At 48.5% G+C, this 25,165-nt stretch overlaps 1 protein-coding gene across 1 annotated transcript in view; it reads left to right on the top strand.

Annotated features, from left to right (window-relative positions):
* The first annotated feature begins 16,092 nt into the window (after window positions 1–16,092).
* The window catches only part of LOC126092912 (uncharacterized), a 671,478-nt gene continuing 662,405 nt past the window's right edge, over window positions 16,093–25,165 (top strand). The window contains exon 1 of the mRNA XM_049908642.1: window positions 16,093–16,616. Within this exon, the coding sequence (XP_049764599.1) occupies window positions 16,093–16,616 (524 nt within the window). The remainder of the gene's footprint in view (window positions 16,617–25,165) is intronic.

Raw genomic sequence — 25,165 nt, 5'->3', positions numbered from 1 at the left:
CACTGAGGACACTTTGGCCACCTGTCGGGAGTGGATGACCGCCGACCTCTCAGGGAAATATCTTGTGCCGCGAGTATAACTATGGTGCTGTCTGTCTTCACAGTATATGTACAAATGATATAAAAGGGGCTATATTTTTGGCATAGGATACAACTTGTATGTTTACTTCATCGACATGGTATGCAGTAATATATTGCTGGGTTGGAGATTGGTTTCATGCTCTAATATTCAAGCTCCTGTCCTCAGTGGGAGAGCAGTGTAACTGAGTTAGAGTCTTTCTGCATTTGACGATATGCAGGGCACATTGTGAGGTTTAGTTGTCGGAGCAATATGGCGATCAGTGTAAAAATTTTGTTTTGTCACTGTAAGCCTTGTCTGCAGAAAGAGAGAGAAAAGGCAGACTGTGATTCCACACTGATGGCATCAGTAATTCAGTGGGTAAATGCGATGAGAGCCAATCATAATCCCCCAGTCATTCACAAGATGTCCTTTGTGCTGAGATATAGGAGTCTCTACATAGCGGTGGGAATGTTTGTGTATGTTGAAAGCAGGAAGGGTACTACATGATGGACAGGGTGCTACGTTAGGAGCGTGACAAAGAACGAATTCGCATATTTCCTTGTTGTTCTATCGATAGTGATGATGATTACAGTACACCAACCTGCATCAGTGATGTCTTTCTAAGAATTACGTCCGCAGGTGCGGTGTTTACTATCACACATAGTGCCTGACGCCTGTCCTTCATAACACTTGAGAGAATCTTGGCTGGCTGCAGCACCTTCCAGAAGTGCTGATTGTAATAATTTGTCAGATAATTTCCTAGGACTGAGGAGAATCAAGACATAAAGCCAGTGTGCATGTAGGCATATCATAATTTTTTCAGGTGCCATACAGATATAAAAGATAACTCACTGTTTGTGTAAAATGTGTATATATTGCATTGTAAAGTGTCTGTAGCTTATGTTGTGGCATGACCAGAGATGATGAGTGTGTGTCCTATCGTGAGGGACGTATAGATTCTGCACATCGATAACTGCGAGGGTGAGAGAGAGATATTTTTATGTAGAAAATTATGTGCACTACAGATACTGAGATTCATTCCATAACCACAGCCGTCAAGAGGAGACATTACCTGTACATTGATTGGTGTGAAACTGTAGCAGCAATCGTAATATTTAATTGTAATTCTGCTGGTAAATATGTTCCGGGCTTCCAATACTGTTGTGAATCTTGTATGTATTTGATGATCTGTCAACAACTTTTGTGGGTTTAACTGTCAGTGCAATTTAGCAATCTGTGCAAAATAATTTTAGCACTGAAAGTCTTGTCTGCAGAAAACAATTGCAAACGGTGCTCCCACTTGACCTGCACTACAGTTACGCATCATTATGCCAGGAAAGGTAAACTTTCACATGGCATCAGCAGCAGAGTGAGAGTTATGGCTCGCAAATAGGTCTTTGCTACTGTCCAGTTGCGTCAGCAGTGGTGCTTAGGTGAATACGTATTTCGAGAGGACTTTCTCAGGTACCAAGTATGAAAGGGATGTCGCTGCCTCATGCTTGAGGGATCTGAACAGGCAACTGTGCGTGGCTTGGCAGCTGGTGACTGCGCCACTTCATAGGGCTTGTCAGTGCATCTCAACTTCTTGGAGTGTGAGAGGTCCAGTGGACAGGAGGCAGCGGGTAGTGTCTGTTGCATTATTTTGCAAGCAGGTCTGTAGGCTGTGCTATGCACTAATTGGACAGTTTAGGAGCACTGAGTGTGTCTACACATCAGTGTACTGCAATATTTAGGAGCAGTTTGCATGTCTGTGCTAAAATTATTTCAATAATTTAGGAGTTGAAACTTCCTGGCAGATTAAAACTGTGTGCCCAACCGAGACTCGAACTCGGGACCTTTGCCTAGGTATCTTCGATGATATCATGTGCGGTTGCGAAGTCTACAGGCTGTCATCTTGGATGACTTCATCTCCACCATCTTGGATACACCTGGCAACAATGTGAAGTGAAGTGGCGCAGAACGCAGGTTGTCCCAATACTGTTGAGTAGTGGGACGAATGTTTCGTGAGTCACTTCGCTTATGGATGAATTATCTTTCCTTAAGTCATTTTCTATTAATCTGAACCTGCTCTTGGCTATCCTACGTCTAGTTTTATGTTGTTCCATTTTATTTCACTTCGAGAGGAAACAATCATTTTTATTTATATTTTACGGCTGCCAATGACTTCTTGCCAAAAGTGCGATTAAGAGTCGTCTGCTTACTTATGCGCTGTACTTTGTTTTTGAAGACGGCGTACTCTTGGCGTCTGCTCCATTCGTGTGCAGGTCTCCATGCACTTCGCTACAGTTTTGCGTGGTTGCCCCCTGCCCACATAGAACAGACTCGTCCACGAATAGCCCCACAGCGCTCGCGATATGAGAGATTCGCCCGTGATGTTTTGCGACGTTTAATCGAGGCTGCGTTAGTAGATAGTGTACTGGTAGATACGACAGCTTGGCTGTGGAAGTGGAAGGGTAGCCCACAACATAGACAGACAACAGTATTCACAATTACAAGCACCGAAGCTTTAATGATCTTCCAGCAATAAAGGCTCTTAACAAATCTCAATTAAGCAAGGACATAAACTTGGTTACAAACATGTTAACCTTCAGCCAGTGAATAACCCCAATAAAGAATTACCAATCAATGAAACGTAGATAAAGGACTGCTTTACAAGAATGCTTAAATTAAGTAAAATCATGAAAGCTAAGTTACAAATTTTATGTCAAGCTTCAACAGGTGAATAACCCCAACAAAGAATTCTCATTTAAATAAAACATAGATAGGAAAATGCCTTACCAAAATGCTTGAATTGTGTAAAATCATGAGAAGCTGAGTTACAACGTTTCTCACAAACTACTTACGAATTTACAGCAAATAAACAAGTTTGATCTGTTTAACCAGAAGGTAACTTCCAAGTCCAAGCGACCGAAGCCACTCAGAGCGGACGACCGCCCCAACGCTGGTCATCAACCGACATCGTCACTGCCCAGTGGCCATCGTCACGGCCCAGTGGCCACCGTGCTAAAACAGACTAACGTTTCGGTAAGCGACCGACAGCAACACAGGAGTAACAGTGACTGAAAGTCGGCGTACGCTTTACGAAACACGGCACACCTGACTAGCGGCCATACAACCGCGAACAAACAAATCTCACGCCGCCCGTACTAACGCGGGAAATGATAGCGAGCGACAAGACGCCACGCGCAAAGCAGCAACCGTGCCTACCCCTCGACCACAGAATGTGCCCTGTCTCCTTGTCTATGGTAATACAATTTATAGCACACAAGAAACTATTTAATAATGGCATTAGTTCAACGCAAGATCAGTTAACAGTTAGGCCCAGTAAAGATTTACCAACGGATTTACCTTTAAACCAACTTCTGGACCACAGGTGGAAATTAGTAAACTTGGCATAAGTTTTCACCAGACCGATAAACAAGAAATCAAATTAAACAGTTGCCAAAAATAGTCACGATACGCAAGCCCTTCAAGACCTTGCTACCTTACAGTTATCATTAACGGCGAAACATACACAAAAGGATGACAAGAAATTCACCATTGAAAGCAAAAAACAACGCACCAAAGGTTTAATTAATTTGCAGACGAGCCAGTCACTGAAAGCTCAGCTCCACAAGATTAGGACTAACCTCACTCGGCAGCAATACATTTTTGTGCGTGATAACTAGGTTGCCCAAACAGGACTCCAAAACCCAAAACAACAGGTCACACGTTAGCTGTCTTGTTCTCGGATACTAGGCGCCACCGGGCTAAGACAATCGCGACAAAAAAATCTCTGAAATTACAGCTGCCTGCAGCAAAACAAATGAGTCAGGGTGCATGAACGTAAAGCACAAGCCACTGTTCCAGCCGGAGCGTAACCTTTTCAATGCACGTACGGACAGAACAACACACGTGGGCATAAAGAGAGCAGCAGATGCGTACCGAGCAAACTATACTGCGCCAAAATACGACCCACGTCACCTCCACAAACCGGAGCACTGCTCCCGGAGCTGGTGTCTGCTCGCTGGACTGACGCAACTCTCTGTCCCCCGGAAAGCGACGCTGACTGCCGCCTTGCTCGACGCTCCCTTCCCGGCCGTGCACAACTACTCTCCCCTTGTCGCCTCAGAGTGCGGCCGCAGTGTCCGTTCTCCCGGACTCGCACTCACTCCCCCGTTAGGACCCGCTCCGACAGGAGGCGCTCGCGATCGCGCGTAGTGCCAACCTCAACCAGAGGAATAATCGACAGCGTCCTGCGCCCGAGAGCCGTTCCACGGCTCAGATAGCCAAACCCACGGTTACTGGGGACCAGAGACCTCCTGCCTGACTAAAACTGTATATCGGACCTGGTCTCTAAACCGGAACTTCGCCAGCAGTGCTCTTACTGACTCAGCTGCCCAGTTGAGGTCACGGCTTCGAGTCCCAGGAAGCTTCGAAAGAGCGCACAGTCCGCTGCAGAGCGAGAGATTCATTCTGGAAACAGTCGCATCAGCTGATGTAATTGATTTATGGGTTACAAGTGCATAGCTTCATCTGACGTCTCAAGCGATAGTGATGTTCGAATAACAAACGAAAACTTAATAAGAAGTTCGTTACGAACATCCAGCTCCAACAAAAATATAAATAAAATAAAAAGCTGCTGGCTTTGTAGTGTTGTCTTGCGGTACTGTTTCGGCGTCATCTGGCCCGTATGTAAGAATTACATCACGTTCCTTAAATCAAACTGTCTGCTCTTTAGTTTTGAAATCACGCTGAAGACAAAGTTTCTGGGAAGATTCAATGCATCACAATAGTCTAGAAACCCCACAGATTCGTGGTTAGTGGTCCCTATGCAAATAGTTTTCGTAATATGTTGAGGGAATGTATCTGACAAGGCAGAGCGACAGAAAAAACACTACTAGAATTCCAAAATGTGATTGCTTTGGGTATCATGAAACTTAAATCGGATGTTTTGAGTGAGAGTACTTTTTAGCTACTGACGATTTTATCTCCCCCTTGTAGATGGAACTACCTACCTGAATAGAGGCAGTTCGGCTTAGGTACCTGAGCTGCAGTAAAACGATTTTCAAAGAACAAGCCGAAACATTACTCGAGCTGTGCTAAAATTTAGATCATTACCACGAAAGGGCCTTTCGAATGAAGCAATCAGTTAGTCGTGGCTCAGGTGCTACCAGTCGATCTTAGAATGACAAAAGTAGCGGAGAAATCGTGTGAACAAAATATGAAAGTATCAAATCGGTTTTTTGACAGCGTTCGCGATTCGGTATTAGATAGTATTCAATACTTCATTGTTAACGAAAATTTACCTCTCTTGGGTTACGCCCGTTCTACTTCGTTCGGAATGAAGTGAATCCTATCTAATAGAAAGTCGTGAGTCCAGAAGCTGGTTTCATACTAAAGTTCGTTTTCTGTTTACTTTCTGAGACTGTATAAATGCATTACATGTTTTCCGGAAATAACGAACACACTATTCAATCGGACATTTGTCTGCACGAAATGTATTCGCAGTTGCGAATATGAACGGCCTGCAGCTGTATAATGGAATAACGACAGTGAAAATTTGTGTCGATCCGGGACTCGAACCCGAATCTTCCGCTTTACGTGAGCGGTCGCCTTAACCCTTTCGGCTACCCGAGCTGATGACCAGACCCAAACTTCCATATGTCGTCGTCCGCGTGTCATACCTGTACTCCTACACCCCACTAACGCTATTCCCCTGCGGGGGAGATATTTTATTTATACGTCGTAGGCCGATGAACACGATATTGCAGACCCTGTGTCGTGTAGAACTACGATGCAGTGTTCCATCGGACATGCATGCACTTCCTAAGGAACATTGCATTGTACTTTATTACAACAGGCTGTGCAGTTTCGTACATTTGCCCAGCAAATTAGTGAAACATAGTTCATCTTTTTACTCTTCATGTGAACGCAAACCCAGCACAGGAACGTAAAGATGTAGTACGCCCTTCTCTACTCTTTTAGCCAAAACTTTGGAACTACGAGGGCAGTTCAATAAGTAATGCAACACTTTTTTTTCTCGGCCAATTTTGGTTGAAAAAACCGGTAATTTCTTGTAATATATTTTCAAACATTCCCGCTTCGTCTCGTATAGTTTCATTGACTTCCGACAGGTGGCAGCGCTGTACGGAGCTGTTAAAATGGCGTCTGTAACGGATGTGCGTTGCAAACAACGGGCAGTGATCGAGTTTCTTTTGGCGGAAAACCAGGGCATCTCAGATATTCATAGGCGCTTGCAGAATGTCTACGGTGATCTGGCAGTGGACAAAAGCACGGTGAGTCGTTGGGCAAAGCGTGTATCATCGCCACACTGTCTGATCTCCCGCGTGCGGGCCGGAAATGCACAGCTGTGACTCCTGCAATGGCGGAGCGTGCGAACACACTCGTTCGAGATGATCGACGGATCACCATCAAACAACTCAGTGCTCAACTTGACATCTCTGTTGCTAGTGCTGTCACAATTGTTCACCAGTTGGGATATTCAAAGGTTTGTTCCCGCTGGGTCCCTCGTTGTCTTACCGAACACCATAAAGAGCAAAGGAGAACCATCTGTGCGGAATTGCTTGTGGCTGAGGGTGACAATTTCTTGTCAAAGATTGTTACAGGCGATGAAACATGGGTTCATCACTTCGAACCTCCCCCCTGCGGGTCCGGGGTAAGAATAGGCCCGAGGTATTCCTGCCTGTCGTACGAGGCGACTAAAAGGAGTTTCAACTGTTTCGGCCTTCCATGTGATGGTCCCCCTTGGGGTTTGACCTCCATTTTTCTAAATTTCTACAGAAGTACGAGCCTTTTGGGGAAGGACACCTTACGTGGTGTACCACTGGTCCTAAGTGCACTCAGACCTTGGCACTCAGCATTGCACCGGCGTTGTAACCATACCCACTATTACTCAAATTGGGCCTAAACGCCTTTTGGGTTGTCCCAGTTACGCCCATAGTGCGTCTCCATCTGCACCAGCGATCATGATGGACTTTCCATGGCACCAGAAATCCAGCACGGTAGCCAGCCCGTTGTGGTGGGGTCGTCATGTACCCTCTAGGTTGTAGCCCCCTGACAACACAGGGATCGTACTGCCGATACCTGAGCTGCACCCTCCCCACGTCGGCCAAGGAGTAGATGCCCGTCTCCTTGGGGCATCAGGACTCCCGGCAATGGTCATCCTGCCAGGTGGCCCTTGCTGCGGCTGGGTGGCGCCCGTGGGGAGAGCCCCTGGTCGGAGTGGGTGGTATCGGGGCGGACGTTTCGCAGATGAAACGTCACCACGTATCGGGTCGCTCTGCGGCCGAGTCTTTTAAAAGAAAAAGTACCGTTTCTGGTTCTGGTTCTCCTGCCCCTTCCCCCTTGGCCACTCCATGGGAGGAGGGACAGGCCCGCCGGCTTGGAGCGAAGTACTTCCCCCGCTATTTGGTCTGTTCTCGAACCGATGGGGGGACATTCGCCACCTCCAAGCCCATGTTCTTTGTTCAGCACATTGAGGACATCTTCGGGGAAATCGAGGCTCTCAGCAAGATGCGTTCAGGGTCCGTACTTATAAAGACCACGTCCGCCACACAGTCGGCGGCGCTCCAGGCGTGCGACCGCCTAGGGGACATTCCAGTCTCCATTGTCCCACATCTGGCACTCAATAGGACGCAGGGGGTTATTTTTCATCGTGACCTCCTGCTACAATCTGATGAGGAGCTCAGGGCCAACCTGGAGCGCCGAGGCGTGCATTTCGTCCGGCGAGTCCAGCGCGGCCCCAAAGACCGTCGCATCGACACTGGGGCCTTTATCCTCGCCTTCGAGGGGGACGTTCTCCCGGAGAAGGTAAAGGTAATGTGCTACCGGTGTGACGTGCGACCCTACGTTCCGCCTCCTATGCGCTGTTTTAGGTGTTTGCGCTTTGGGCACATGTCGTCACGGTGTGAGGCTGAGCCCCTCTGTGGCGATTGTGGCCGTCCTCTTCGTGAGGAACATACATGCACCCCACCACCTCGGTGCGTTAATTGTCCTGGCGTCCACTCGCCTAGGTCCTCAGACTGCCCCGCATATCAGAAGGAGAAGAAGATACAAGAAATCAAAACTTTGGATCGGCTGTCTTATTCTGAGGCCAGGAAGAAGTACGACCGCCTCCATCCCGTGCCATTGACCACTTCATTTGCCTCAGTTGTGTCCACTCCTTCCGCGGTATCCTCACCCCTCTCCTGTCCCCCCTCCGCCTCGTCCGCCCATCAGGGGGCTCTGCCTCCGCCTCCCAAATCCCTCCCTTCCAAATCCTCCTCCCCCGTGGCCCCCACCCCCTCTGCCCCAGGGGCCAACCTTCCTCCTCCTTCTCCCCACACGCCACCTGAGAAGCGATCCTCTTCTCAGGCATCCATCGGGGACACGTTCCGGACCCCGGCTTCCGAGGTCCGGCGTTCCAAAACGGACCCCGCGCGTGAGGACCTTCTTCGGGTCCAGCCCACCATCCCTGTGCCTCCTCGGCCTTCCAAGAAGGCCTCCAAGAAGAAATCTCTATCCCCCTCTCCACCCCGGCGCGTTTCGACTGACGCTCCATCCGTGAGTCGCCGCTCCCGGCCGTCCTCAGTTTCGCCGGGACGCTCTGCTGCCAGGCGCTCAGCTGGCCTTTCGTCGGCAAATGATGCTGCCCCTCCTACACAACCAGGGACAGCGGCCGCAGCTGGCGACCAGTCGATGGAACCGGATCCGCCTCCCGTCGGTTGTAGCGTTGTTCCCTCGCAACCTGGCCCTCCGCGGCCGTCGAGGTGACCAGCTCTTCCCCCGTCTCGTTCCCCCAACTTTTTGACTAGCGATGGCGTTGTTTCATTGGAACATAAGAGGTATTCGATCTCACCGGGAGGAATTAAAACTGCTCCTCCACCTGCACTGTCCGCTCGTCCTTGGACTGCAGGAAACCAAGTTGCGCCCGACTGACCGTATTGCCTTTACCCACTATACCTCGGAGCGGTATGACCTTACCCCTGTGGACGGTGTCCCAGCTCATGGTGGGGTCATGTTGCTCATTCGGGACGATGTCTATTACCATCCCATCCCATTGACCACCCCACTCAAAGCAATAGCTGTCCGCATTACTCTTTCTGCTTTTACTTTTTCAGTTTGTACCATCTACACTCCACCGTCGTCTGCCGTTAGTCGGGCTGACATGATGCACCTGATCGTTCAGCTTCCCCCGCCGTTTTTATTGTTTGGCGACTTCAATGCCCATCATCCCCTTTGGGGCTCTCCTGCATCCTGTCCAAGAGGCTCACTCTTGACGGATGTCTTCAACCATCTCAATCTTGTCTGCCTCAATACCGGCACCCCGACTTTCCTCTCGGACTCCACTCATACCTTCTCCCACTTGGACCTCTCGATATGTTCTACCTCTCTTGCCAGTCGGTTCGAGTGGTATGTCCTTTCTGACACCTATTCGAGCGACCACTTCCCCTGTGTCATTCGTCTCCTGCACCACACCCCATCCCCATGTCCTTCGAGCTGGAACATACCGAAAGCTGACTGGGGACTTTACTCATCCCTGGCGACCTTTCCAGACCACGATTTTCCCAGTTGTGACAGTCAGGTCGAATACCTCACGGCTGTTATCATCCATGCTGCCGAACGTTCCATTCCTCGTACTACTTCTTCACGTCGCGTTTCCGTCCCCTGGTGGAACGAGGCTTGTAGGGACGCTATCCGTGCTCGACGACGTGCTTTACGCACCTTTCGCCGCCATCCTACGTTGGCGAATTGTATTGAATACAAACGACTCCGAGCGCAATGCCGTAGAGTCATCAAAGACAGCAAAAAAAGCTTGTTGGGCCTCTTTCACCAGCTCCTTTAATAGCTCTACTCCATCTTCCGTCGTTTGGGGTAGCCTGCGCCGGCTGTCGGGTATTAAGGCCCACTCCTCGGTACCTGGCCTGACCTCAGGTAATGCGGTCCTTGTTGATCCGGTGGCTGTCTCCAACGCCTTTGGCCGCTTTTTCGAGGAGGTTTCAAGCTCCGCCCATTACCATCCTGCCTTCCTTCCCAGGAAAGAGGCAGAAGAGGCTCGGCGACCTTCCTTCCACTCGCTGAATCTGGAAACCTATAATGCCCCCTTTACTATGCGGGAACTCGAACGTGCGCTTGCACTGTCCCGGTCCTCTGCTCCGGGGCCGGATGCCATTCACGTTCAGATGCTGGCACACCTTTCTCCGGCGGGCAAAAGCTTCCTTCTCCGTACCTACAATCGCGTCTGGACCGAAGGTCAAGTCCCCATGCGCTGGCGTGACGCCGTTGTTGTTCCTATACCCAAACCCGGGAAGGATAGACACCTTCCTTCTAGTTACCGCCCCATTTCTCTTACAAGCTGTGTCTGTAAGGTGATGGAGCGCATGGTTAATGCTCGGTTAGTCTGGATTCTTGAATCTCGACGGCTACTTACTCATGTCCAATGCGGCTTTCGTCGCCGCCGCTCCGCTGTTGACCACCTCGTGACCTTGTCGACATTCATCATGAACAACTTTTTGCGAAAGCGCCAAACGGTAGCCGTGTTCTTCGACTTGGAGAAGGCTTATGACACCTGTTGGAGAGGAGGTATCCTCCGCACTATGCACAGGTGGGGCCTACGCGGTCGCCTGCCCCTTTTTATTGATTCCTTTTTAACGGATCGAAAGTTTAGGGTACGTGTGGGCTCCGTATTGTCCGACGTCTTCCTCCAGGAGAACGGAGTGCCTCAGGGCTCCGTCTTGAGCGTAGCCCTTTTTGCCATCGCGATCAATCCCATTATGGATTGCATTCCACCTAACGTCTCAGGCTCTCTCTTTGTCGATGACTTCGCGATCTACTGCAGTGCCCAGAGAACATGCCTCCTGGAGCGCTGCCTTCAGCGTTGTCTAGACAGCCTCTACTCATGGAGCGTGGCAAATGGCTTCCGGTTCTCTGAAGAAAAGACGGTTTGTATCAACTTTTGGCGATATAAAGCGTTCCTTCCGCCATCCTTACATCTCGGTCCCGTTGTTCTCCCATTCGTGGACACAACTAAGTTTCTAGGGCTCACGTTGGACAGGAAGCTGTGTTGGTCTCCACACGTCTCTTATTTGGCGGCCCGTTGTACACGTTCCCTTAATGTCCTCAGAGTTCTTAGCGGTTCATCTTGGGGAGCGGATCGCACTGTCCTGCTTCGCTTGTATCGGTCCATAGTCCGATCGAAGCTGGATTATGGGAGCTTCGTCTACTCGTCCGCTCGGCCGTCCCTCTTACGCCGGCTCAACTCCATCCACCATCGGGGGTTACGTCTTGCGACCGGAGCCTTCTACACTAGTCCTGTCGAGAGTCTTTATGCTGAAGCTGCCGAGTTACCGTTGACCTACCGGCGCGACGTACTGCTGTGTCGGTATGCCTGCCGGCTGTCGTCTATGCCCGACCACCCCTCTTACAAGTCCTTCTTCGCCGATTCTCTCGACCGTCAGTACGGGTTGTATGTGTCTGCCCTGCTGCCCCCCGGAGTCCGCTTCCGTCGCCTGCTTCGACAATTGGATTTTGCCCTCCCTACCACCTTCAGAGAGGGTGAGAGCCCGACACCACCTTGGCTCCAGGCTCCGGTTCATATTTATCTCGACCTCAGCTCCCTCCCGAAGGATGGTACTCCGGCTGCAATGTATTGCTCACGGTTTGCCGAACTTCGTGCTCGACTTGCCGGTCACACCTTTATTTACACCGATGGCTCCAAAACTGACGATGGTGTCGGCTGTGCCTTTGTCGTCGGGGCCGCCACATTTAAATACAGGCTCCTCGACCAATGTTCCAGCTTTACGGCCGAGCTTTTTGCTCTCCATCAGGCCGTTCAGTATGCCCGCCGCCACCACCATTCATCATATGTACTCTGCTCTGACTCACTCAGTGCTCTTCAGAGCCTTGGAGCTCCCTATCCGGTCCATCCCTTGATACAACGGATACAGCAGTCCCTCCATTCTTTGGCTGATAACGGTGGTTCCGTCAGCTTTCTGTGGGTTCCCGGACATGTGGGAGTGCCTGGGAATGAGGCTGCGGATGCTGCAGCCAAGGCTGCAGTCCTCCTGCCTCGGCCAGCCTCCCATTGTGTCCCGTCATCCGACGTTCGTGGGGATGTCTGTAAGAGGCTTGTGTCGTTGTGGTGGGATGCTTGGTCATCCCTCCAAGGAAACAAGCTCCGGGCAGTAAAACCGCTACCAACTGCTTGGACAACATCCTCCCGACCATCTCGGCGCGAGGAGGTCCTTCTGACCAGGTTGCGGATTGGGCATTGCCGGTTTAGCCACCGCTACCTGCTCTCCGGTGACCCAGCCCCGCAGTGCCCTTGTGGTCAGGCATTAACAGTGCGCCATGTTTTATTGTCGTGTCCCCGTTTTAGTCAATTTCGTGTTGTCCTGTCCCTGCCATCTACTTTACCGGATATTTTAGCTGATGACGCTCGAGCAGCTGCTCGTATTCTGCGTTTTATAACTTTAACTGGCTTGTCCAAGGACATTTAATCTTTTTACTTATTTTGTCTGCATCTTTGTCGGGTCCTTCTGGTGTCCCCTCCATCCCCTTGAGTTTTACCAGATTCCATGTGCTCAAACAACAGTGACTGGGCGCTAATGACCACAGCAGTTGAGCGCCCTTAAACCCAACCAAAAAAAAAAAAAAAAAAACTTCGAACCTGAAACAAAACGGCAATCAATGGAGTGGCGCCACACCCACTCCCCTACCAAGAAAAAGTTTAAAGCCATACCCTCAGCCGGTAAAGTCACGGTTACAGTCTTCTGGGACGCTGAAGGGGTTATTCTGTTCGATGTCCTTCCCCATGGTCAAACGATCAACTCTGAAGTGTATTGTGCTACTCTTCAGAAATTGAAGAAACGACTTCAGCGTGTTCTTAGGCACAAAAATCTGAACGAACTTCTGCTTCTCCATGACAACGCAAGACCTCACACAAGTCTTCGCACCCGAGAGGAGCTCACAAAACTTCAGTGGACTGTTCTTCCTCATGCACCCTACAGCCCCGATCTCGCACCGTCGGATTTCCATATGTTTGGCCCAATGAAGGACGCAATCCGTGGGAGGCACTACGCGGATGATGAAGTTATTGATGCAGTACGACGTTGGCTCCGACATCGACCAGTGGAATGGTACCGTGCAGGCATACAGGCCCTCATTTCAAGGTGGCGTAAGGCCGTAGCATTGAATGGAGATTACGTTGAAAAATAGTGTTGTGTAGCTAAAAGATTGGGGAATAACCTGGTGTATTTCAGTGCTGAATAAAACAACCCCTGTTTCAGAAAAAAATGTGTTGCATTACTTATTGAAGTGCCCTCGTATTTTGGTTGCATTCTGCTATTCACTTCGTAATCAATATACTCGTCTCCACGCCAGACCACACTTTTCTAATACAAATGATGTGTAGACTTAATATCTTCTTTGACCCAATCACACAAGATTTACGCTGTTAACGGGTTTCGTCCAGCATTGACCATCATCGGAACAGTCGGCCTCCCGGTTAACCGCGCGGTCTAACGCGCTGCTTCCCGAGCGGCAAGGCGTGCCGTGCCGGTCCCCAGCACGAATGCGCCCGGCAGATCAGTGTCGAGGCCCGGTGTGCCGGCCAGTCGTACTCCATCGTCTGTGGAATGGCGACCCACTGTCCAAGTCTGGATGATCATATGCTGCACGTGCCCGGCTCAAGAAACATCCTGCTCGGCTCCTTTGGAATTGTTAAATAACCATTTTCTACAAACTTGTAAAAGTTCGCCTCCTCAGAAAATTGTTGATCACAACATAGTCGAGCCGTGTCGTGTCCGACCCCATGCGATCTCTCGACAGTCGTGTTTCCGCTGCTGCGGAAAATTCACCACCTGCTGCTCGAGGATTATCTAGCTTGCACGTTAGCCGCTACAGAATGGCGGCAGGAACATCAACGAGCTCTCCGCCGCGCGTTATCTGAGTTCCTCACGACGCACTGGCAACCGTAGGAACCTTCAGAAAACACCTACATCAGTTTAGAACACGTTCTCACACTTGAACATGATGCTCACTGTAGAGCGGGTATAACGACGCCAGTCTGCGACTTGTTAACACACCCATTTGTGACTCACGTTCAGCTTGATTCTGAAATATGAGCCATAAAGTTTTGAGCATTGAGTATTCGCATCCAGACCGTCAATAATGATTTTATTTATTATTGTTCATCTTTCTCAAGCCACAGCTCACAATGAAATGAGCGTGGAAGACATACCGACATTGCGATGGTAAATAAATAAATAAATAAATAAATAAATAAATAAATTCAGTTAACTCGCAGCAGACCATATTGCCGATGTTGTGTTTGTGAGGGACTATGCAAACAGAAAATAATAGCTATCAGTTACTGGGAATCTGAACCGTTCCCTTCAGAGGGACCATTCGTATTCGGTTGTCCCTGCTGTTCACGTTTACACTTCCATTAAAAAACTGTGGTGTATATCAAACTATTACGTTTGATTAGAGGGTTATGAAATTGTAATTGCATTTTGTCTAGTACAGTATTACAAAAGATATCGATATACTTTTTGGATGTTTCTAGTTAATTAAGAGAAATCAAAAAGTCGTCTTTTAAGTAAAACTACTTAAGAAGTTGGTTGGTTGATTCGGGGGAGGGGACCAAACAGCAAGATCATCAGTCCCATCGGATTGGGGAACGGTGGGGAAGGAAGTCGGCCATACCCATTCTGAGGAAGCATCCCGGTATTTGCCTGAAGCGATTTAGAGAAATCACGGAAAACTTAAATCAGGATGGCGGGAAGCGGGTTTGAACCGTCCTCCTGCGATTGCGAGTCCAGTGTGCTAGCCACTGCGCCACCTCGCTCGGTAATGTAGAAATATTTCTAACTCCGCCTTCGGCTGATTGAAAAGGCGTTCCTAAATATTTCGATGTTGAGGTGAGCAGTGTTGTCATACAAGACTTTGCAGGATTCTTGATGGAGGCTGTACACCCCAGAATCTGTTGTCACTGCGATGGGAGGTGGTTCTGACATCCAACAAGTATTAGTAAAGCTGAGGATAAACGAAATACAAAAAAAAATTGAACTACACACAGGAAATTGATAAAAGTAGTGCATGGGAAGGCGTAGGTAATTTTAAGCTAGATAGCGGCCGCAAGTATGAATTTTTTACCTTAGAATCATCTTTTTTACGTAGAAGAATGGGTTATAATTTACAAAGCAATTCTCGTCTCAAGCAATCAGTTTAAACAGGTCGATCGATCGCAGTCTGTCTAGGATTTATAGAGAGGGCGGGCGTGTCAAGCAGAGCTACAGCGTAGTCGTGAGTTGACACTTCTTTTTTTCGCTAGCTGCTTATTTTTTATGACCCACCGTGTAATTTCTTATGGTGGGTTGTATGCTGCCACTTAGCCGCTGTGACTGGGTCCGGGGTGCGGAGTGACTGACAGTAACACCACTGTGGCTCCCGTCCCCCCTGAGGCCGTCGCCCGTGTCCCGCCACTTGGAGGCGGGCTCTATTTGTTTACATCTATTTGATACCTTTTTTGTGCAGCATTACAAAAACTTATAACTAACACAAAAAGAAGTGAGATGGGTTGGCAGTGGAGCCGCAGCGCTGACGCCGGCGCGCGTGTCGCTGTTGCAGGGACCCGGCGAGAGTCGCATCCCGCTGTTCCGGGCTGCGGCCGCCCCGCGGCAGGCGTTCGCCGCCCCCGCCGCCCCCGCGCCGGCAGAGCCCGCCGCAGTGGAGGCGCACCTGCCGCACCTGCAGCCGCGGCCGCGCCCCCCTCAGGAGCTCGCGGAGGCGGCACTCCGGCAGGCCGGACAGCTGCCCCCCGTGCCGGGGAAGGCCGGCCTCTCCCTGCACAGTCCTCCGCGGGCCGCAGGCGCCGGTGCCGGTGGCGGCGACTCGGCAGCGGACGCGGATGGCGCCGAGGCGCCGGCAGCGCCCAAGGCGCACAAGGGTGCCGGCAGGGTAGCCACCATCTTCGGAGCGCTGCGCAAGTTGGCGCCGCAGGCGGGGGGCGGCAAGAGAGAGGAGCCCGCGGCCCCCGCTGAGGCCGCCATGCCCGGCGACGGCGACGCCTGGCAGCGGTTCGCGGCGCCGCAGCTGCCCAGGCCGGCCAGGCCGGCTGGCGGCGCCCCCGCCCCCGCCGCCGCCGCCCCCGCCCCCGCCCCGGCGTTCGCCAGGTCTGCGCTGAGGAAGGGCGGCGACCAGCCGCGGGGGGCGGCGCCGCTGCCCAGGTCCGCGAGCGCGACGACGAAGCTCCACGAACGACACGGCGACACGTACACGGTGGCCTCGGGTCGCCACACGGCGGCGACCCTGGCGCTGTACCGAGGCGTCGCCGACGACGACCCCGCACCGGCGCCGGCGGCGTGCGGCGCGGTGCAGGAAGTGACGCCCAGCCCGGAGGAGCAGTTCCAGAACGCGGCTGCGGCGGCGGCGGGGGCGGCGTACCGCAAGCGGCCCTCGCTGCTCGGCCTGTTCGGCGGCGCCGCCCCCGCCAGCGGAGGCGTGGCCGTCGCAGTCGCCTCGACCTCCTCCGCTACCACCTCCCCCGTCGGCAGTGGCCAGAAAGCGCGCAAGTACGTATTAAACTAGCAAAAATGAAACTATGATTATATGTGGAGATCGAATACTCGATTAGTTGGTACTGAATCGAATTGCAAAAAAAAAAAAAAAAATACTAAAGTAACTCAGTATCAATATATACACTTATTATTAGTGACGATATGGACCGTTCGCACCAGCTCGACATTTCGTGTGGCAGTTGCAGGTGCAGGTGCATATTCGCACTTCAGACACAAGTCAGAAATGTCCTTTCCACTCACCTTGTATAGTTCTCCTAACTGAGGTACGAGCATATGGGATTGGTTCCCAAATATGTGAGTGGCTCGAAGATTTCTTAAGTAATAGAACCCAGTACGTTGTCCTCGATGGTGAGTGTTCATCGGAGGTGAGGGTATCATCTGGAATGCCCCAGGGAAGTGTGGTAGGTCCGCTGTTGTTTTCTATCTACATAAATGATCTTCTGGATAGGGTGGATAGCAATGTGCGGCTGTTTGCTGATGATGCTGTGGTGTACGGGAACGTCTCGTCGTTGAGTGATTGTAGGAGGTTACAAGATGACTTGGATAGGATTTCTGATTGGTGTAAAGAATGGCAGCTAACTCTAAATATAGATAAATGTAAATTAATGCAGATGCATAACAATCCCGTAATGTTTGAATACTCTATTAGAAGTGTAGCGCTTGACAGTCACGTTTGGGCGTAACACTGCAGAGCGATATGAAGTGGGACAAGCAAGTAACGGCAGCTCTGGGGAAGACGGATAGTCGTCTTCGGTTCATTGGTAGAATTTTGGGAAGATGTGGTTCATCTGTAAAGGGGACCGCTTATAAAACACTAATACGACCTGTTCTTGAGTACTGCTCGAGCGTTTGGTATCCCTATCAGGTCGGATTGAGGGAGGACATAGAAGCAATTCAGAGGCGGGCTGCTAGATTTGTTACTGGTAGGTTTGATCATCACCCGAGTGTTACGGAAATGCTTCAGAAACTCGGGTGCGATTCTCTAAAGGAAAGGAGGCGTTCTTTTCGTGAATCGCTACTGAGAAAATTTAGAGAGCCAGCATTTGAGGCTGACTGCAGTACAATTTTCCTGCCGCCAACTTACATTTCGCGGAAAGACCACAAGGATAAGAGAGATTAGGGCTCGTATAGAGGCATATAGGCAGTCATTTTTCCCTCGTTCTGTTTGGGAGTGGAACATGGAGAGAAGATGCTAGTTGTGGTACGAAGTACCCTCCGCCACGCACCGTATGGTGGATTGCGGAGTATGCGTGTAGATGTAGATATTGCTTTATGCAGAAGATGCAACACGATCGTGGGTGCGTTCATAGCAACCACCTTGCCTGTAACACGGATTCGTACTCGTAGGCAGCTTGGCTGTAGGCAGTGTTTTCCAATATCAGTTTACAGGTGCCTGGGTACTTCTTATTTATGACAAGAACTAACATCGGGGGCACTTTAAAATGACACTCATCTGAAACAGAATAAAATTCAATCTCGCACAGTCTACAACTCTCTCTCTGTGTTATCGAAGATCGATGACACCCCCACCAGTGTCTCTCAGTTGGCAACGCAAACGCCGTTTCCGGCGGCGTCTGGCGGTCGCGCGCGGGGACCCTGCGGAGCCAGTGGTGCGCGCCCACTGAGCCACAGCTTCGGCGCCTCCGACTAGGAGGGCGCTCTGCTGCAGCGATATAGGATAGCCGGCGGCCGCTTAACGGCCCAGTCTGGCACAGTCTTCGGCAGTCTTCAGTCTCGGTCAGCCTTCGACAGTTGCATTAGTAGTGGGAGCCTCACACTGCACGACGCTCTTTAATTTACTTCTTGTACTAGCTGGACTTTGGTGTTACTTGCTCTTTGGTAGAGTTTCTCCACAATGCTTGGAGAAAGGTACAAGTTAAATAAAACTTCTGTTTGTTGTATTTACGTGTCCACTAACGATTTCTACTCCTGCGCAGTCTCCCTACGATGGCACCTCCTGCATCAATCTCTAGCCCACCTCTCGTTACTGTCGTGTATCGAGTAGTATGCAACATTCTGCATGCACATTGGTGCACAAACTGACGCCACCACTTAGTCTCAGACCCTGTGTTCTCAAAACTACTTGGTCAAAGACCACAAAAGGTGGCGCTTCCTTGTAAAGACGTGCTTTGGACATTCAACGGGAGACGACAGAAAGTGTCTGTCATGCGTTTCTCGTGTTCGACCACGCACTCAGCGGCGTCATCACGACACAGTACTATTGCTTCCATATACCGCGCTATTTGGCATGAAAAACTGCCTCGTAACAAATAAACATCATGTTAGAGATTCAGCGTATCGTACCACGAGTGCAATCCGCCAAAAATATTATTAAGCGACAGTTTCGTATGACATGTTATTAGGTATGAAGGAATTTTCAGTTTCGCAAAATCAGGTTAACGCGCAGGACAAAAATGGGAGAGGGACGGTAAAGTTCCAATACAGAAAGCAGGCTCAAGCGGATGTAGGTCGCGGTAGTCATTCAGAGACAAACAGGTCTGCACAGGGTAGATTAGCGTGCACGGGCGCACCAGACCAGTCTTCAGACAGACAGAAGAAGCAGAACGAGAAGGCTATAAAAACGTAGGGTTCCAGAGCCGTTGCGAGCCTAATTGCAACGTATAGATACATCCCTGCGTCAATAAGAATCCAGTAACGGTAGAACGGGCACCCATGAGTTTCACGACTGCTATGCTCTGGGCAAGGTATAACACCACTGAAGTCTCGGTTATTTTAGTATCTTCGTATTCAGTGCTCCATTATCAATAAATCTGTACAGAAAAGAAGCAATTAAAAGCAGGAAGGTTAAAGAGTGTGCATAAAATGCAGGGTGGAACAGTGTGTGTGTGTGTGTGTGTGTGTGTGTGTGTGTGACTGAGTGTGTGTGTGTGACTGAGAGTGTGTGTGTGTGTGTGTGTGTGTGTGTGTGTGTGTGACTGAGAGTGTGTGTGTGTGTGTGTGACTGAGAGTGTGTGTGTGTGTGTGTGACTGAGAGTGTGTGTGTGTGTGTGTGACTGAGAGTGTGTGTGTGTGTGTGTGTGACTGAGAGTGTGTGTGTGTGTGTGTGTGTGTGTGTGTGTGTGACTGAGAGTGAGTGTGTGTGTGTGTGTGTGTGTGTGTGTGTGTGTGTGTGTGTGTGTGTGTGTGTGTGACTGAGTGTGTGTGTGTGTGACTGAGAGAGAGAGAGAGAGAGAGAGAGAGAGAGAGAGAGAGAGAGAGAGAGAGAGTGTGTGTGTGTGTGTGTGTGTGTGTGTGTGTGTGTGTGACTGACTGAGTGACAATTTGCCCAATACACTCCTAACCTCAGTGAGATAGAGGAAGAATTACCATACTGCAATACTTGTTGCAGATAATGAAGAATTCACTGAACACTGAATATGGACTGAGAGTAAACCAAAGAAAGGTCGAAGTGATGGGCAGCAGCAGAAGTGAGATCGCCAGTAAAAATTGAGAATCCATTAGTAGTGGAAGTGAAGACATTCTGCTACCCCAGAAGCAAAATAACATATGACTTGTGAAGCGAGGAGGCTATAAGAAACAGACTAGCGTAAGCAAAAAGGGTATTCCTCACTAAAAGACTCCTGCTGTACCTGAGTCGGGCTGACAGAGCGACTGTCGGACACGGACAGCGCCGATGTTGCCGGTTCACCTTTACCCACAAACCCAATGCGGTCGCGGCAGCAGGAGCTGTGCAATTCCAGTACTGAATTCTTTCGTGCGTTCCTGCCAAACTGCGGTACTCAGTTGGCCTTGCACAATCGTAATGCCTTATCACTTTCGCTATTAGCTGCAGGCAGTCTTTTGTGTATCATAAAGAAAAATACAGCACAAAGAAACAAAGCAATGACGGAAACGTATCACAGCAGTGCGTTAGCAACTGTGATTATTCGGAGAGCGATATGACAACAGACGCCGCAACTGAACTCGTTCTGTCATGTGAACATCCAGCTGTCAATCACTCCGTTATTCTGATCCACGTACAGTACCAAACATAGACCTTAATTTGAGAAGGGTATTTCTGAAAATGTATATGTGAAGTGTGGAAATGAACGATGCACATTAGTAGAACTGGGAAAGAAGGAAACACAAGCGATTGAAATGTACTTCTACAGCATGAAGCTGAAAATAAAGTTGATTGTAAAAGTAAGAGGACATCCTCCCTTTACCAGGTGAGGTAAGCGAGATACTGAAAAATTAACTAGAATGAGGCATAGCATTCAAAAAGACATCAGAGAATAGCAGCGGTGACACTGCAGAGAGCTGTAGGGTAAAAAAAACTGTAGGAAAGAAAAAGTTTAGAACACACCAAAGAAATAATTGAGTGTAAGTGGTACTCTGAGATTTGGAGGTTCACACCGGATGAGGAAATCGTGGTGGGCCATAACAAACCAGTCAGAATACTGGTATCCCACAAAACAAGACAAAGACGAAGCGGGCCGTGCAGTGTCGATCGGAGACTGACATAGTGTGTGTGTTCATGCAAGTATAGTTTCAAAGACGTTTGTACGTCTTACAGTTCCTGCCACATGGATTTGGATGAAGGATCTGATAATGAGGAAAGTAAAAATGTTGCTTTGGACAGAGTGCATCTATTTAAAAACGCGAGTGAATGTCCTTTGTTTAGGGTACTATTGGAAGCAGGAACACGTGCGCAGAAGCAGGTTAACTGACGTTAGCAGTGAAGTCGGCCACTGCGCCAGGCTGCAGCTATGTCCAGCCGTCGGCCCACCGGGATGTGGGAGACCTGGGGCGGCGTCACACAGTGAGACAGAAGTCATGACGCAGGTGGTTACTTCGCTGGGCCATCAGCTCCTTTCCCTATTTTGATACATAGGTGGGGGCTTCCATAGCTTCCATGGGCCGCATCTGAGTTTGCTATCAATTTTTACACAACTGTTACCTACCTCCAACATGTTTTGCTGTTTTGGTCTTCAGTCCGAACGCGGCTTTGATGCAGCTCTGCACACCACTCTGTCTTGTGCAAGCCTATTTATATGTGCATAACTACTGCAGCCTTATCCATTTGAACTGCTGACTACACTCGAGACCCATCGTGTAGGGGTAGCGGGTAGCGTCTTTGAATAATAAACGGAACATCCTGTGTCCTGGATTCGAACCTAGTCACTACTTAAGTTATGAAACAAAATCATTAGTAATTGCCGCTGAAGACTTCGGGCATAAAAAGTCACCCTTGTTCTGCCAAAGGCCTCTTCAAGGAGGGCACAGGAGCGGACAGAGGTTCAGGTCATTCACTTGCCTTGGGGTGGGAAAGTGCCCCTAAAAGGCTGGTCAGTCATCAGCGATCAATGACATCAGCATGCAGAAGGCAACGGAAACCACTGACTTCCAGATGCATAATGTGTATCCACAGGACATGTGAGCTATAATTGAAGTAGTGTCATGATCATCTCTCCATCGGCAAAAGATTCCGGAATAGCCCCCCATTCGGATCTTCGGGAGGGGACCGCCAAGGGGGAAGTGACCATGAGAAAAATATTCAAAACGAGCGACACGGTAACATCCTACGAGTCAAGGCGTACAATGTTAGACATTTGAACGTGATAGGGAAGCTGGAAAGTCTGAAAATGTAAATGTTAAGGCTCAGTCTCCATAACAGTGGGAGTAAATTAAGTGAAAAGGAAACAAGACAATGTCTGACGAATGTAAGGTAATATCAACAGCAGAAGAAAATCGTGTAACGGAGTAGGATTAGTTATGAACAGGTAGGGCAGAGAGAGAATTGTTGTGAACAGTTGAGTGATAAGGCTGTTCTCAACAGAATCGATAGCGAACCAATACGACGGCAATAGTTCAGGTATACATGCCTAGGCCGGAGGCAGATGAAGAGCTAAAGTATATGACGATAATGAACGAGTAAAGGGAGGGGAAAAAAGGAATAATCTTGGGGGATTGGAATGCAGTTCCAAGGGAAGAAGTAGGTGAACGGGTTATCAGAGAATACGGACGTGGTAGTAGCATGAGAGAGGAGAAAGACTAATTGAGTACTGAAATAAATTTCAACTAGTTATAGGAAATACTCTGTTAAAGAATCAGAAAAGGAAGTACACTTTGAAAAGGCCGGGAAATATGGAAAGATTCTAGTTAGATTACATCATGGTCAAGCAAAGTTTCCGAAATCAGATACTGAATTGCAATGTGTACCCAGGAGCAGATATAGAATCAGATAACAATTCAGTAACGATGAAGAACAGGCTGATGTTTAAGAGACTAGTCAGGAAGAAACCATGTGCGAAGAAGTGAGATATGGACATAGTAAATAATGAAGAGATATATTTGAAGGTTTCTTAGGCTATAGATACTGCGATAACGAATAGCTCAGTAGACAGTTTAGTTGAAGAGGAATGGACATCTCTCAAAACGGCAATCACAGAAATTGGGAAGAAGGTAAATGCGAAGAAAACATGAGAAACAGAAGAAATGCTTCACTTGATCGGCGAAAGAAGTAAGTACAAAAATGTCCAGGAGATTTCAGGAACATAAAACTGGAAGTCATTTAGGTGCGAAATAAATAGGAAGTCAGGGAAACTAAGGCGGAACGGCTGCGTGATAAATGTGAAGGAATCTAAAAAGAAATGGTTGTCGGAAGGACTGACTCAGCAAATAGGAAATTCGAAACAACTTTCATTGATACTAAAAACTAGGATGGTAGCATTAAGAGTGAAATGGGAATTCACTGTTGAATGTGGGGAGAGAGCGATTGGTGGGAAGAGAACATTGAAGGCGTCTATGAGGGGGAGAACTTACGGGATGTTCTAAAAGAAGAAACAAGAATCGATACAGAAGAGATAGGTCTTCCAGTATTAGGATCAGAATTTAAGAGATTTGGTGGACTTAAGATCAAGTAAGGCAGAGGGGGTAGTAACATCCCATCGGTATTTCTAAAATCAGTGGAGGAAGTGCCAATAAAACGACCAATCCCGTTGGTGTGTAGAATGTATGAGAGTGACGACATACTATGAGGCTTTCAGAAAAGCATCATCCACACAATACCGAAGATAACAAGAGCCGTCAAGTGCGAGTATTATTGCACAATCAGCTTAACAGCTCATGCATATAAGTTGCTGACAAGAATAATATACACAAGAATGGAAAGAAAATTGACAATGTGCTAGATGACGATCAGTTCGGCTTTTAAAGGTAGAGGCACTAGAGAGGCAATTGTGATGTTGCGAATGATAATGGAGGCAAGATTAAAGAAAAATCAAGACACATTCATAGGATTTGTCGACTTTGAAAGAGAGTTCGACAATGTAAAATAGTGCAAGATGTTCGGAATTCGGAGAAAAAAATATGGGTAAGCTAGAGAGAGAGAGAGAGAGAGAGAGAGAGAGAGAGAGAGAGAGAGAGAGAGTGAATCGAAGAAATATTAAAGTAAGGAGAGGTAGTAGAAATGAGAAGAGCGATAAACTTAACATCAGAACTGCGAGTTGCAAAGTAGATGAAGTTAAGGAAATCTGCTACTTAGGCAGCGGAATAATACATGATGGATCGAGCAAGGAGAACGTAAAAAGCAAACTGGAACTAGCAAAAAGGGCATTCCTAGTCAAGAAAACTCTGAGTATTATACACAGGCTTTCATTTCAGGAAGAAATTTCTGAGAATGTACATGTACAGGACTGCATTGTGTGGTAGTGAAACATGGACTGTGGAAAAACCGGAAAGAAGAGAATCAAAGCATTTGCAATGTGGTGCTACAGAAGAATGTAGAAAATTTGTTGGACTGACAAGATATGGAATAAAGTGTTTCTTCGGAGAATCGACGAGTAAAGGAATGTATGAGAGACACTGACCTGAATAACGGACAGGATGGTAGGACATCTCTGAACACATCACAGAATAACTTCCACGATACTAAATGGAGCTGTAGAGGGTAAAAACTGTACATGGAGACCGAGATGGTGAAAATAATAGCGGACGTTGGTTGCAAGTGCAGCTCTGAGATGAAAAGATTGCACAGAAGAGGAATTCGTGGCGGACCGCATTAAACTAGTGAGAAGAGCGATGACCCAAAAAAATACTAGTCTCGTGTCTTGATCTACCCCTACAATTTTTACCTGCTAACGCTGGTTTTTACCAAACTGACAATTGGTTGGTGGATCGTAATTATGTCCTGTCAATCGATGCCTTATTTGGTGAGTTTGTGCCGTAAAGCTATATTTTCTGTAATTCGAGTCTGTATCATTTCATCGGTTACTCGATTTACCTCGTGTAATCTACAGTATTTTTCTGCAGCACATTTCAAAGACTTCTATTTTTTTGTGAACAATTGATAATCCATGTTTGTCTTGCATTCAAGGCTACACTCCAGACAAATATCTCCAAAAAGGCTTTCTAACAGCTTAATTGGCATTAGATATTAACATATTCCTCTTCTTCAGAAAATAATTTCTTGCTATTGTCAATCTGCATTTTACGTCCTATCTATTTGGGTCAACGTTTGATGTTTTACTGCCCAAATAGAAAAACTCTTCTACTATTTTCAGTGTCTCTCATTCTTACTAATACTCTCAAGATCGTCTGAT

This window comes from Schistocerca cancellata, chromosome 7 (genome assembly GCF_023864275.1).
Source record: "Schistocerca cancellata isolate TAMUIC-IGC-003103 chromosome 7, iqSchCanc2.1, whole genome shotgun sequence".
NCBI classification, from domain to species: domain Eukaryota; kingdom Metazoa; phylum Arthropoda; class Insecta; order Orthoptera; family Acrididae; genus Schistocerca; species Schistocerca cancellata.
Note: the sequence above shows the minus strand (reverse complement) of the source record. Positions and strands in the feature narration are given on the sequence as shown.